At 44.4% G+C, this 15,835-nt stretch overlaps 1 protein-coding gene across 1 annotated transcript in view; it reads left to right on the forward strand.

Annotated features, from left to right (window-relative positions):
* Positions 1 to 15,835, forward strand: part of TMOD2 (tropomodulin 2) — a 55,815-nt gene that overhangs the window by 7,358 nt on the left and 32,622 nt on the right. Inside the window, exons 2-4 of the mRNA XM_028507278.2 lie at positions 5,692 to 5,889; positions 8,159 to 8,315; positions 13,152 to 13,274. Coding sequence (XP_028363079.1) covers positions 5,764 to 5,889; positions 8,159 to 8,315; positions 13,152 to 13,274 — 406 coding nt within the window. The 5' untranslated portion in view covers positions 5,692 to 5,763. The remainder of the gene's footprint in view (positions 1 to 5,691; positions 5,890 to 8,158; positions 8,316 to 13,151; positions 13,275 to 15,835) is intronic.

Genomic DNA, 15,835 nt, shown 5'->3' on the forward strand with positions numbered 1-15,835 from the left:
CATAAATAATTGACTCAACAAATTGATGTTTCTCCCTGTCCCTCTCTCTCCCCTGCCCTCTCTAAAATCACTAAGTAAAAATTAAAAAGAGAGAGAGAATGGCTCCTTAGTTTCTGTGCCAACTTCCTGAAACGAGAAACTCTATAGGAGGAGAAGCCATTTGGAAGGAAAGATGATGAGAGTACTTCTGACACCTGAGGAGCCTGAGGCAGCCAAGTAGAAATGTCAGTTCAGCAGATAGAAATATATAAATCTAGTCCAGAACAAAGATACAGATTTGGGGATCTTTGGGGTATGGAAAATAATTAAAGTTTTGGAGGAGATGAATTCCCCCAAAGAAAATGTATAGTGTGAGAAAAGCTCTACGGCAGGACCGTGCAGCCTGCCAGTGTTTAAGGAAGAGGAAGAGGAGCTGTCAAAACAGATCAGGATGGAGAGGGGAGGAGAAAAAACATCTATGTGGCTGGACTGGATGATCCTTAAGGCCCAGTCGGCTCTGACAGTCTGTGGTCATCACGGGGCTGGAATCTGAGCCAGGTCTCAAAAGCAGAGCACATGGCTTATTCATGAGAACAAAGAAGGGAATTCCAAGTAATATTACTATATCAGCCAAGGTCCCAATAAGAAACAGAGGACACACGCAAGCTGAATAATTGGAAGGAATTTTAATAAAGAGGCTGTTTATAAAGATGTAGAAAGGGTCTGAGGAATGCAATAAGGCAGAAATCTGGCCCTAGCCACAGAGAGACCCTTCACCACCCCCAAGGACTGAAGTCCACAAGGGAAGTGCCGCTGTATAGAAAAGGCTGCCCAATAGGAGACATGGCCTCTGGACCCACCTCCCTCTCCTCTCCACCTGCCCTCCAGTTTCCTGCTAGTGCCTCCTATTGGCCAAACAGAAGCCAGACAGCAAGGGAGCCCACTGAGGCGGTGTAAACACATCATTTTCCTGGGGCACAGAGCAGGATGGGGACTGGATGTGGAAGGGCGAACAAGGTATCCAGAACAATTATGTTGGAAAATTGAAGTGTATGGATAAGGGAATATATTAGTTTCCTATTGCCACTGTTACAAATTTGGTGGCTTAAAACAACACAAATTGCCCTGGTTGGCGTAGCTCAGTGGATTGAGCGCAGGCTGGGAACCCAAGTGTCCCAGGTTTGATTCCCAGCCAGGGTACATGCCTGGGTTGCAGGCCATAACCCCCAGCAACCACACATTGATGTTTCTCTCTCTCTCTCTCTATCTCCCTCCCTTCCCTCTCTAAAAATAAATAAATAAAATATTTTTTTAAAAAAGACTTCTTTAAAAAAAACAAACAAAAAACCCCCACAAATTTATTATCTTACAGTTTTGGGGGTTAGAAGTCCAAAGCAGGCTTCATTGGGCTAAAATCCATGCCTTCCTTTCTCAAGGCTCTGGGGCAGAACCCACTTCCTTGCCTTTTCCAGCTTCTGGAGCCCAACACACATTTCTTGGCTGTCAGCCCCTTCCTGCATCTTCAAAGTGATATCATCCCTCTTAACCTCTGCCTCTGTAGTCACATCTTGTTCTCCGACTCTTCTGCTTTCCTCCTTCCTCTTTTAAGAGCCCCTGTGATTAATTGGGCCCACCCAGATAATCCAGGATAATGTCCCTATTTTAAAATCTTTAATTTAATTACACTGGCCCCTTTGCCGTGTAAAGTACACCCCCAGGTTCTGGGGATTAGCATGTGGACATCTTTAGGAGGGCATTATTCTGCCTGCCACATAGAGTGAATAAAACATTTTGACTAGATTGGAGGGCTGCCCAAGAAAGTAATGAAAAAAGAAAACAGGAAATGCAGATCAAAGCCACACTACAGGAACTTTGGATGCAAGACTGTCTGAATTGTATTCTATAGACAATAGGGAGCCCTTGGAAGTCCTTCACCAGGGTAGTGGCTTGCTAGCACTGTTAAGAAAGATGATCTGATCATGGTGATCTGGGTGTCTTAGAGGGAAGAACAGAAACCTTTCAAGATGCAATTAGAGTAGTCCAGGCCCAGGGGAACAAAAGGCTGAAACAAGAGTGACAGGAAGGGATGGTGTGGAAAGTCCTGTGCAGTCAGATTCTACAAGAGGTGTCAACCGACTAGACCTGGGATGAAGGGGAGGAATCTGAGCTTTGAAAGTGACTGACTGGTACATTAATGGTATGATCTAGATTTCTAGAAAATCAGGAGAGCAAATCTGTTCCAGGGGAAGGTGAGGAGTTGGGGTATACTGGTAGGATCCTGGAATAGAAATACAAGTAGAATTGTATCAACTCTGGATACTGTCAACTGTGAAACACACCAGTATTTTATGTACCACTAAGAAAAAAATTAAAATGTGGTATATGCCTTTTTAAATATATACTTTTTATTTTATTGAAAGAGCTGTTATTGACTTACAGACTTTTGATGACATTTAATTGACATAGAACGAAGTACACATCTTTCAAGTGTAACGTTTGATAAGTTTTGACCTGTGCATGCTCCTGTGAAACTATGACCACAATCAGGGCAATGAACATACACATAAACCCCAAGTTTCCTCATGCCCCTTGGCATTCCCTCCCTCCGTCTCCCCCTACCTCTCCTTGATCCCTACACAACTACTAATTTACTTTCTGTCATGTAGATCAGTTTACATTTTCGAGAATTTTAGATCAATGGAATTGTACCATGCATATTCTTTCTGGTCTATTCTTTTTGGTCCATGTATATTCTTTCATTTAGTATAATTATTTTTTTTTAAGATTTTATTTACTTTATTTTTAGAGTTGGAAGAGGGAGACAGAGAGAGACATCAATGTGTGGTTGCTGGGGGTTATGGCCCGCAACCCAGGCACACGCCCTGACTGGGAATCGAACCTGCGATGACTGGTTCGCAGCCCGCGCTCAATCTACTGAGCCACGCCAGCCAGGGCCATTCAGTATAATTATTTTGAGGTTCATCTATGTCATTCTGTGTATCAATAGTTCATTCATTTTTAATTCTGAGTCTCTTCCATTATATGTGTAGACCACAATTTGTTTACCCATCCACCTACTAATGATTATTCAGCTTGCTTACAGTTTTTGGCTATTACAAATAAAACTGCTATGAATATACATAGATTTTTAAAAGAACATTCCTGTACATACATAAAAAAAGGAAAATGTAAGTGAAACGAATTGGTTGATATTCTTAAATGTCTTCATGTTCAGATTCCAACTTTTTGAATCATTTTTTGACTTATAGTCATCTGTGTCTGGCTTTTTTTGACATAGTACCTCCTCTATGCAATCAAGAATGGTATTTTTATAAAAGTTATTGATATTGGCTCTTAAACCATTCTGTAATTATACAGAACTGGCCTAGTCGGGACCTTCCTTTGGGAGTGTTGCTAAGTACTCCTGAGTCACCACCTCACCCACTCCCTCCTTACTAGATTTTAAAGAGTCCCTGGAATTTTTCCCCAGGTTCTCTGACACCTATTCTGCTAGTTTTGAAGCAGCTGCTTCTGATGTTGACATCTATCTAGGTAGCGACAAGTACATCTGGACTGCTGCTGTGTCAATGGTTATTGTAGGGCCATCAATTATAAGGCATATCTTAATTTGGGGATGTTAAATGTGGGAAACTGTGCAGTTTAAAATCCGTTGGGGCCCTGGCTGGTGTGGTTCAGTGTATTGAGTGCCAGCCTGTGAGCCAAAGGTTCAATTCCCAGTCAGGGCACATGCCTGGATTGCGGGCCAGGTCCCCAGTCGGGGGCACATGAGAGGCCACCACACATCGATGGTTCTCTCCCTCTCTTTCTCCCTTCCTTCCCCCTCTCTAAAAACAAACAAACAAACAAACAAACAAACAAATAAAATCTTTAAAAATTTTTAATAAAAAATTAAATCTGTTAAGTAGTGTAGTTCAACCAGTTCATTCATTTGATGGCTAAGAGCCTGGCAAATTGAGATCCATGTCCAGAGCCACAATAAATGGGTGGTAGCTGGGACCAGAACAAAGTGTAAAAGATCTAGTTGCTTTCTCAGACTTCAGTGAGATGGGTTTTGATTTGTTTTTACTGGAATAGAGCAATTGAAGCAAAAAGAAGGTAGACTGATGAAAAGGAGAGTTACATTATATAAGGAAATGAATGACACATAAACAGAAAACTGCAACTTGAATATGGTGAGCAGTTGAATTAATAAGGAGAAAGGAACAACATTCTTTACCTGCCAACCCATTTTTCATTCTTACTGTTTGAATTACCTTGTTCAAAACAGGGCTTCTCAAGTTATTTCTCTACTTCACAAATTTGCAGTGGCTCCTTATCTCCCGACAGAATAAAGTCCAGGTTCTCTGACAAGCCATGTAAGGAAGGGTCTTCATAGATGTCTCCCATGCCTTTAGTTCTTTCCTCTCTCCTCCCTGTAACCCTCCTCTCTAGAAACACCGAGCATCCGTGCACTCACCAACACACCACAAACTTGCACATCTTTATACCTCTATTAGTGCAGCTCCTTTTCCCTAAGAATGACTCTTCCCTACTCATGTCTACCCTATGACCTTTTCCTTCAGCCTCAAACTCAACCTCTTTTTCACAGTGTCCCCTCAAGCCCTAGACCCCCTTATCCAGTAATTATTTCCTCATGTGCTTTAAACCTACTTTATACATTATTTCTATTACAACACTTATCAAGTGGTATTATCCTATCTGTGTGTCTCGCTGAGCCATGATCTCCTTGTTTATCTTTGCATTCCTGTTTTCTAGAACTCTGCCTGGCAACTAGTGGGAGTATAGCAAATATTAATTGCCTTGAAAGATCTGACTGATACTAATACCTCCTAAGGAGAAACAGTCCGTTGAGCACATTGTTATTTCCTGAATGCAATATTATCTTTCTAGGGACTGCCTGTAAAGTCTTCCGCAAAAAAAAGAAGGATTGAGTAAAATCTTCATTGTGAGTAGAGGTGTAGGGGTGAGGTGGTATAAAGAGAGGGGATTGAAAGGAAAATGGACTAGGGGTCTAAAGAATTAAGCAGGGTGGCCCAGGAACAAAAAGGAAATGAAACTAAAAAGAAAAAGGGGAAGGAGGAAAGAAGAAAAGAGAGGAGAGAAGTGGAGAGGTAGTCATGCAGCCAGGATTTGAGAACCGTAACTTAGTTTAATGGCAGGGGAGTTACTGGACAATGCTTCCTCACATGGACGTTCCAAACTCTCTTCCCTGAATGAACCCCATTCTGTATTCTTCCCATCACTCCGTCTCTGAAAAGACACAAGTGTGCTTCTCACAACTGCCTTACAATTAGTGCATTGTTCCTCACTGTTTTCTGCGGAAAGCTGGAGACGGCAGAGTAAGTAGTATGGTGGAAAAGCACTCACTACGCTGGACATCGATTGGAAGGCCTGGCACACCCCAGTCCTGATGCCTCAAGCAACGTGCTTAGCTACTCTTCACCTCAGAATCTTTGTAAAATGGGGTGTTAATGTCCGTACAGGCTTTCTTTCCAGGTTGTTGTAAAAATCAAGTGAGTAAAATACTGTATATGAAAACACTTTGTAAGTGGTCAGCTTGCTCTGCAAATGAAGGTTATGGTACCTTTTTTTGATGAATTAATCATCCATTAGGGAGACTCCCACTGGCCCTGTCTCCTGTTTATAAGTCCTATGTACAGAAAGGAGATAACGGTGTTTCTTTCTTATTAGGAGTATTCTGAAGTCTCAGGAAGTTGGCCCGTGTAAATGTTCATGGCCTGTGAAAAAGGCATATAAGAAACCATGGCACTCCCTTTTCAAAAAGAGTTGGAGAAATACAAGAACATTGATGAAGATGAGCTTCTTGGCAAACTCTCAGAAGAGGAACTGAAACACTTGGAAAATGTTCTCGATGACCTAGATCCCGAGGTTAGTGGCCTGGAACTGAGCCTGGGGTCAGTGACGGTCTGGGATAAATGACGTGGCACGGTCCTCATGCAGTGGTGTAGGAATGCCTTGGCTTCAAACACAAGTTCTGTGTTCTCCCAGTTGGGTCTGAGTCCCTTATTTCTACAAATTTGTGGAGAACCTCAATAACCACATCTTTAATAGGATATGGCAAATGTATTTCTCAAAAAAACAGTTTAATGTAAATAAGGAAGAAATAGGTTCCGTTGGTTGACAAAAGACTGGTCTGACTGGGGGAAAGGAAAGGTAAGAGAGAAAGGGAACAGATCTTACTGAGTTTCTTCTGTGAGTCACACATTCTGCTGGGCACAAAAGCCCCTTAGGTAAATTGTATCATCACCATTTCATGCACGAGGTGACAAACTAGGAGAAGTAATTTACTGAAGATCTCATCCTAGTAAATATCAGAGATTTTATTTAAACCTGGTCTTTAACCCCAAAGGCAGATCTTTTTTATATCTCGTTCCTTTAAAATGCATAAACAACTTGGACTCTATGGTGATCAAACAACAATAGGTAGATTAGAAGAACTGTAACAATAATATCAAGTACATTTAAGTGGAGATTTTAATGTTTTTGTGAGCTCGTAAAAAGCTAAGTATTGGGCCAAAAAGTTCATTTACTTTTTCCTGTAAAATTAAAGACACATTTTTCATTTTCATCAATAACTATTGATTTGGGTAGTTTCAGTATGTCAGCTATCTCCCGTTCTTGGCTTCCAGTCGGCAGAGACCAGGGGTGCTGCTGAACGTCTTCCAAAGCACAAGACAGCGCCACAGCAAAGGATTATTTGGCCAAAATGTCAATAGTACCAAGAAATTTTGCAAACCACTTTTGACATGTTTGATTAGTCACAGCACCTTCTTCATACACTGCACAAATCTTTTCCTCCATTTCAGTTGCATTTTTACCTTTCTTGAAGTAATATAACATGATATGCTGAAAATGTTGCATATTTTCTTCCATCTTCAATATTAAAATGGCAGCATAAAAATTCACCAATTTTGATAAGGTTTTTTTAATGCATGCTGATATGACAGCTGTCACAATACAATCTAACAAAATTGTTTCAAGTGAAGTTAAAGTAAACCAAGCACTACTAGAGCCATCGTACGGAAAAAAACATAATGGATTTTTTGGCCAACCCAATAACTTATTATAGTATTTGTTTAACAAGCACTTTCTTCAGCCCTGCTGGTATTGTCTTAAACTTAGAACCAGAGCCATCCAAAATAATGATTTTACTGTAAATAAAAATGACACTAAATCATTTCTGTGCTATTCTGATATGCCAGATACCTTGGATATTATATTTACTTTTAAAAACATAAGTATTCTTATTTTTAAGAATTTTAATTCTTTTAAATTTATTATTTATTTGTATTTTTAATTTATTAAAATTAATTTAATTTAATTTAATTTATTATTTATTTATTTTTTAATCATCACCCGAGGACATGCTTACTGATCTTAGGGAGAAGGGAAGGGATAGAGAGAGAGGGAGAGAAACATCAATGTGAGAAACATTGATTGGTTGCTTCTTGTATGTCCCCCAACCAGGGACCAAACCCACAATTAGGTAGGCATGTGTTCTGACCACGGATCAACCTGTGACCTTATGGTTCACAGGACAATGCTGTAACCAACTGAGCCACACTGGCAAGGGCTGTTTGTAGTCTTCACACTTAAGGAAGGAATCTCTAAGTTTAATCAAGCAGGTATCAACATAATACCATACCATATGGTATATTATATACCATAATATATACCATAATATTCTCTTTAAGTGCTTGGCTGTTTCGCCAGGAGAGGGGTTAGAAATAAGAGAGAGCAGCAATATTGGCTCCTCTGTAGAGTCTCCATATGCCTGCCTGGGAGCACCTTGGGTGCAGTTCTGGCCAAACCTAAGTGGACCCTGTGGCGCTGTGAAGGGAGGCTGGCCTTCTGCCAGCACATGTTAGAAGGCAGCTGCAGAAGACCCAGAGGCTGCTCCAGCCATCTGTGTTCTGCCGGCATTTGTTGGGGGTCCCGCCCTCAGCACAGGATATTAAAGCAAGTAGGGCGACAGATATGCCAGAGAACCTACCCTGAGCTCACACCCACATCCCCACACCTCTGCACAGGTGTCCTTCTCCGTGCTTCCCCCATATACAGTGGGGGGCAGTGGGATAACAAAGTATCAGTTGGGCAGACACCTTCCTTCTGGCTCACACCTCTGTCTTTGAATCAGAGTGCCCTGCTACCAGCTGGATTCCGACAGAAAGACCAGACCCAGAAAGCAGCCACCGGCCCGTTTGACCGCGAGCATCTCCTCATGTATCTGGAGAAGGAGGCTTTGGAACAGAAAGACAGGGAAGACTTTGTGCCCTTCACTGGAGAGAAGAAAGGTAAGGACCTCAGGTGGCACACCTTGGGGCAAAGGTACTCTTACTGTATTGTCATGGAAGATCTGGCAAGGGAACCGACATAGGAATGGGAAATAAGCCCATGAATTGGATTCGCTATTAAAAAGAATGAAGGCTACTGGATACGTATCAGTGTAGACATTTGTCCAGACCCATAGCATGTGCACCACCAAGAAGGAGTGCACTCTAATGTAAACCAGAGGCTTTGAATGACGTTGATGTCAGTGGAGGTTCATTGATTGCAACAACTATGCCACTCTGCTGTGGGATGTTGATAGAGGAGCTTGTCAGTGGGGGGCCAGGGGAACTCTCGGTAGTTTCCTCTCTGATCCTAAAAACTGCTCCCAGCCCTGGCCGGGTGGCCCAGTTAGCTGGAGCATCATCCCATACACCAAAAGGTTGTGGGCTTGATTCCCAGGGCAGATACCTAGGTTGCATGTTCAATTGCTGGTTGAGGAGCACACAGGAGGCAACTGATTGATGTTTCTCTCTCACATCAATCTCTCTCTCTGTCTCTCTGTCTCTCTCTCTCTCTGTCTATCTCTATCTCAAATCAATAAACAGGTTTGGGTGAGGATTAAAAAATGATAGTAATAAAAAATGTTTAAACTGCTCTCCCAAATAAACTTTATTAACTAAATAAAAAAGAATCATGGAGGCAAATTAAATGAATGCTTAAAGCATGATGGTACTCAAATTAGTTATGTTAGAAAAAAAAATCCTGGCCCTGGCTGGCATAGCTCAGTGGATTGAGCGCGGGCTGGGAACCCAAGTGTCCCAGGTTCGATTCCCAGCCAGGGTGCATGCCTGGGTTGCGGGCCATAACCCCCAGCAACCGCACATTGATGTTTCTCTCTCTGTCTCCCTCCCATCCCTCTCTAAAAATAAATAAATAAAATCTTTAAAAAAAAAGAAAAAAAATCCTGACTCCCAAAGAAAAAGTTTTAGAAGTGTGAAGTAGTGTTGTACCTGAAAGAAGGTCCCATGGGCGTGAGTGGTTTGTCTTAGCCTGGTGCTTCACCTGCTGCCGAAGTCTCCTCCATGTCTAGGCATTGGCCCTGTTTCTTGTGATACTACCGTTAGAGGCCAGTGCAGCCCGTCACTCATTCAGCCAGCATTTACCTCCTCTGTGCAGAGCCAAGTGTCAGGTGCTGGGCCTGCAGTGAGGAACACCTGTCCTGGGAAGGCTCTGAGACGAAGTCCTGAGCTCTCTCCATGCTCAGAGTGAGCTCAGAGTTAAGACATGAAAATCCTCCTCCTTCACTCTTGACCCTGAGCCCCTTTGGAGGAAGAATTGGACACCAGTTGCCTGTCCGGATTCTTCAGCTACAGACAGCAACTTGGGCCCACAGGCACTAATGAAATCACTGATAACCTCATGCCAACCACAGTCTTTTCGAAACACAAGTCGGATCATGTTGCCTTCCTGCTCAAAGCCCCAAATCCTTACTGTGGTCCTCATGGTGCTGGAAGAGTGCACCCTGCCCGCCTCTCTGAGTACCTTCCCTCACTAAGCCTCAGCCCCAGTATCTTCACTCAGTTCCTCAAACCTGCCAAGTCCCTTTCCCATCTCAGGGCTTCTCGTGAGCTCTTCCCTCTGACCCACATCCTGCTGTTTACATTCTATGTCTTAGCTTACATGCCCGGGGCCTCCAGCTTTCCCTGACCTCTCCGTCTGAGACAGACCCCTTCTCTCTGCCTTGACACGCATTTCCTGCTTTCACAGCACTGGGACAGTGTTTATCCTTTTGTTTATTTTGGGTTTTGTGTGTTTTCCACATTGAGATCTCCAGTGAGGCTGTGTCTCTCTGGCACAGAAACTGGCACAGGGGTGGCACTCGGTAAACGTGGGTTTGAATGAATGCCATCTCTGAGCATCTGTATCTCGGCCGCGGGGGTAAGAACACAGCTCCCCCACCTGCATGAGTCACAGCAGCGCTGCCTCCGTGCACACATAGCACCCGGGCTCTCCTCTGAGCCTTGTATCCTTGATGCATCACATACCACTGATGATGTCATCTTACTAAGAAAGTAAAGTTGAACAGTGACAAACTGGGCAAGGAACCAAGGATTGCCATCGAAGTATGGAGCTCTTTCTATGGCAGCATGGGGCTATTTAATTGTGAAAGAAAAAATACATTATAATGTCAAATTTCCAATAAAATTCCAGTTAACATCCAGTATTAGGGTTGTGACAGAATAATAGAGGAAAGCTGTTTTCTTCTGTTCTCAGAGTAGTGGTCTGAGGAGCAACTGTGTTCAATTCCCTCTCCATCCAGGTTAACCTGCAGATGGTTCACAGGGGCATTAGGAGTGCGGAGCAGTCTGGGTAATGAATGGTGATACAAAAAGGGTATGCACTGCACAGGTAGCTTAGGCGAAGCAACACAACTGAGAAAAATGAGCAGAGAACAAGTTTTCTGAGCAGAGCAGAGGGCTCAGGCTGAGGAGTCTGCAGGGCCCCAGGAGGGACAGCGGATGGATGCTCTGGAAGCATGGGAGGCCGCCGTGAAGGCCCCAGGAGAGGGGCCGCAAAACCTCGGCTCTGCATGCCCTGTGCCCTGGGCCCTCAGTTCCCGGGCTACAGTGAACCCTCCACTGTAGCTTTATTCACTGAGGACTCCTTATTTGGTCGGACCCAGGGGAATGGATGTGTAGCAGCAGTTGTCCTGAATACCGACCATTGTGGCCCACCTGTGCTGCTAGTGTTTAGAGTAATCTGAAACAGTACCAGGAGTTAGGAACTTAGAAATCCTAGTTTTGACTCTGGACCCAAGATCATCTGAGCCAAGAAATAAAATGCTTCAGGCTACAGATACTATGAAAATTAAGTCTGGATAAGTGCCAGTGTCTGAGAGGCTATTGATTACTTCATTTTTTTTTCCTCTTCTATCTTCTGGCCATTTTCCTATTTTGTTTCCCAGAGTGTTTTCTTTATTTCTGGGAAATGTGGCTGCTTATATGATGGTCAAAGGTAGAAACCTGTGGCCAGGATACCCTAGCCTGAGCCACAAGGAGTGGGGCCTCTTTGGGGTGCCCAGTTCTGCCTGGCTCCTGTTTCCTTGCCCAGCCATTTGAAGATCTGGTGAACCATCAGGAAATATGCAGCCCCTGTGATCAGAGACATGTCCTGGAGAGTTTGCATGAAGGAGAGGTACTGACATTGGGTTTGACCCTTTCCTTTCCCATGGGCGTGGGGAAGGTCAGACTAGCCAAGGAGACCTGGAAGGAACTTGGGCCCCAGTTGGCTGAAGCTAGAGCCAGCTGTCTGTTCTACCCATAGCAACAAAGAGGAGAAGAATTGGAGGGGCGAGTCTTTAGGGAACTCTAAAGATTGAAGTGGAGGAGACCAATTTCAGAGATCATGCCAAGAAGTAAAAGAGAAACCCAGAGTCCAAGCCAGGAGGAATTGGAAAGAGTATGAGCAGGTCTGGGGTATTGCTCTGGTGGCCCTGGAGTGTCTTGGGTTCACCTTTAAAAGCCCGAGTGGGATGTGGGTGTGCTGGCCTGGCTGGAAGTTAGGCTGGGGAAGTGTGCCATCCTCCCAGCAGTGCGATTATTAGTCCAGAGATTGGGTGGGGTGGGGTGGGGGTGTTGTAGATATCGGCGTATTCAGAAGTGAGTCGGGGCAAAAGAAATGCAATCCAGCTGACAGCATGAAGTGGGAGGTGGTGGCAGATGATCGTGCGTGGGAAGCACAGAGCGCCTACTGCTCAGACCTCCACATCTCTGAGTATGACGGCCCTGATTTTTTTCTTTTGAATCGTGCTTGCTTTGGTATGCTCTGGAGAGGTGGCTGTATCCCCAGGTCACTCCCTGGTCAAGTGATCCTAGCTGTAACATCCTACTTACTAGTCTACAGTCTCAGTTGGTATGAGGAAAACTCTGGAGGATCGCCAGTTTGTCCCTCAGGAATCCCCAGGGCTGTTTAGATTCATGTGGCCTGAATATTTGCAGGGTCCAAGACAAGAACACAAATAGAAGCCCATGTGCCATTTTTCTTACAAATATTTAAAAGTTAACAAACTATACAAATATGTTATATCTTCATATAAATATATCTAGACCAGTGTTCTTGGACTTCCAAGAGTTCCACACAGGGATGTCTGTCCACTGCTAGGTCCTCAGGCACATATGGCTGACACCTCAGCCTACATATCCAAGTTTCATTCATACTCACCCACAAGCAGCCTCCCCTTGGCCTGGGGCTATGCATCCCAACAGTGTGATGTGCTTCCCGGAGGGTGGGCACAGAGAATGGATTGAGGCAGGCCCTGGAAGCAGGCTCAGGGCTCTTTAGGCAAAGAATTCCACAGACCCAGGTGTCGTGGGTGTGGTCTAGCAGGCAGCCTCTATTCCAGATAGGAATGTCCCTTTGTCTCACGACTCTTCCCTGGGTAGGGCAGAAGCAAGGGGAGGAGGGGCAGTGGGAGGGTGCAGCCAAAGGAGACCAGAGTTGGGCCCTCTAGAAAGTGTGGAGTCCATGGCAGGGCCCCCTCGCCCAGGTCTAAGGGCAGTGCCACTAATGCATGGGAGGGAAGGAGGCAGAGGCTGTGTCTGTCTGTGTCTGAGGACTGTGGACTCCTTGGCTCTTGGTGTTGCAGAATGCAGGGTTCCCCCTCTGACCTCCCTTTCTTCCACTTGTGGACTACTGGTATTGATACTGGCATCATCCCGGCCATTAAGGGCTCCCAGTCGGATGTGTAGTGACTTAATGACTTGGCTTCTAATGGCCAGAGTTGCATTCTCTGGTGGGTCCACTTAACCTAAAATAAGGCAGCAGCACACAACCGTTTTTGTTTTTCTTCTGATTTAAAGGTAGAGTCTTTATCCCCAAAGAAAAGCCTGTGGAAACTCGTAAAGAAGAAAAGGTGACCCTTGATCCAGAACTGGAAGAAGCTTTGGCCAGTGCCTCCGACACTGAACTCTATGATCTTGCAGGTTAGTCCTCAGCTCGGGAACACTTTTCTGTTTGGCCTGGCGACCTTCAGGCCGGCACCCCTGGCCGTAGCCTTTTAACTTCTTCATAACTATCGATTTTTATGTAATACCTTCAATCTTTGTGTTGACTTCAACCTTTGTGTGGCCACAAGACTTGCTACAGGTGACTTGACCTCACTGAGCAAACATTCTGCTGTATGTCAGCTCCAAACTGCCCCAACATTATACCCCACTACCAAAGTCAAGGGTTTCTGGGAGAAATCCAAGAGAATGAAGGTGAAGGAGTGCTGAGAACTCACACAATGAAATAACAGCCCTTATACTTTCTGAAGAACTTTCAGATTTGGCACTTTATCACCACGAAATTTCCATGAAGTTCTCACTCTTCCCCAGTTGCTGTTCCAGTTTGATCCCCACTAAGAAGCCTGTTAAACCTGACAATGGAACAGGCGTAATTTGCTGTTAACGTTCACAGCACAGGAAGTGCACATTCAGCCCAACCTGCTTACTTTTCTCTAGTTTGCTAACAATAGCAACGATATAATAAGGATTCATATTGTTATTTGAATTGATTATACATGCAGACAGAAAAAAGCCCAAAAGTACAAAAGAATATGTAATGAAAGTCTCTCACCCTAGTTGCACAAGCCCCCTCCCACGTCTTATATATCCATCGAGAAAGAGTCCATGCATGCACCAGCATCTTTGGGTACTGATGGGGTGCACTTTTTCCCAAATGGATTGAAAATGTGGATTATTAGGGTCATTAGGTCATTGCAGGAGGCAGGTGCTTTAAAAAACATTCCTCAGCTTTAGCAAGAATTCTCACATTTTTATTCCATTGGAAGATGTGTTGTTATAATTGCCTTCCTCCCGGGAGAACCAGTGGTGCCTTATCCTAATAACATGCAAATCATTCCAGCTACATTTTCATTCCTTCTGTGGTATCAGCAGTCTGGATTAAACTCACATTCCTGAATCCCTCTCTGCAGTCACGGCAGCAGTGGAGGCACCTGTGCCGCACAGTTAGGAAGGTGCTCAGCAGTGACCAGCCTGCTTAGCCCTGGGGTGGCTGTGGAGGGATCATGTTCTGCTGGCCATTCCTCCTCAGGGTCGCCTCCTGGTCTGTACTGGAATTGCCCAAGAGGAGAATGCAGAGCTGGAGTTTAAACCCCCAGGAAATGCCTAAGAAGGAAGAAAGAGATAAACCACTAGGGGGATAATCCCAGAAGAAAACTGTCTTGTTTATTTCACTTAGCCTGTCTTGCTCAGCAAGTGCTCCCTCAGCACTCAGGAGGAAGCCCAGTCAGGGTGGGTGGCAGCAGCTTCTCTAGGGTGGCCCTCTCTGGAGGAGGTGGAGCAGCCCCCGAGTGCATGGGCTGCCAGCCTTTGAAAGAGTTCGGTGCCTTGCCCCTGTTACTGCAGCGGATCCAGAGCAGACCCAGAGTGAAAGACAGATGGTTGGTTCATCGAGAGAGCAGCAGCTGACCTCCGAGACAGCAGCTCCCACAGTGGTTGTGTTTCAGTGTGGTCACCACCCAAACCAGTCTGGTTTCCAGCTTTTCTGGTCTAGAGATTTGGTCATGTTATTGCATATAGCAGCAGTCAGATTGGGGCCAGGCAGTAAGGGTTGATCTACTAGCCAGGTTCAAAGGAAACAGAAAAAACAAAAATTCAAACTTGGCAAGGGGAGCCAAATTGTAATTAGAAGTTATTAGTGAGTATGGGGCCAAAACAAGATATGTTTTTGGGATGGTCTCAGCGTCCTGTGCTTATGAAGTAGGGCATTTTCTCCCTAGACAATGCCAGGAACACAGCGACAAATTCTTATTTACTAAGTAGAATTTGTAAAGCACTTTGAACAGTGCCTGACACATAGGAAATCATTTAATCTTTGTAGCAGATAATTATTGGTGTGCTGGCTGCCTCCCTTCTTCTAATGTGTAGATTACAGTACAGTGACACCTGTTAACAGATTATCTATTTAGGGATCCTTCACCAGGTGGCCACCTGTAATTTTATTAGCAAAAGGAAAGCTGGGTGTGCAGTTGAAGCTTCAGCACTCCTGGTGTGCCTGCTTGTTTCTTGCATATGGTGCTGCCTCCTGGTGCGAGTTCCATGTACTACAGGAGACTCAGAATCTCAACATGCTTATTGAACCTTCTATTGCTGGCATTCTTTGATTTCCCACCCTGGGATGCTCTAGACTGGAAAAGATGACTTCTTTTGGCGAGGCTTGCATTGAAAGAGATTTATGATCCTTTTGCTCTTTGTCTCTGGAAAAATGCATGTCATCATCTCTATGATGTTAGAGCTTAAAATATCCTAAGACCAAGTCCTGCCTTCACATTTTACAGTTGAGAAAGCTGAAGGGTTGAATCTTGTTTACTGGAGGTCTCAGCAGATTTTCAGTCATTTGGGGCCATAATTGGATCACTGTCCCCAAGATCCTAAATGGTGTCACAGGTAGAAAGACCTGTGAAGATTTCCAGTGGTCTCGGAAGAAAGGTTTCATATATTTTATACACACACATACACGCACACATAGGAGCTTATTTAAC

Source organism: Phyllostomus discolor, chromosome 1 (genome assembly GCF_004126475.2).
Source record: "Phyllostomus discolor isolate MPI-MPIP mPhyDis1 chromosome 1, mPhyDis1.pri.v3, whole genome shotgun sequence".
Classification (NCBI taxonomy): Eukaryota; Metazoa; Chordata; class Mammalia; order Chiroptera; family Phyllostomidae; genus Phyllostomus; species Phyllostomus discolor.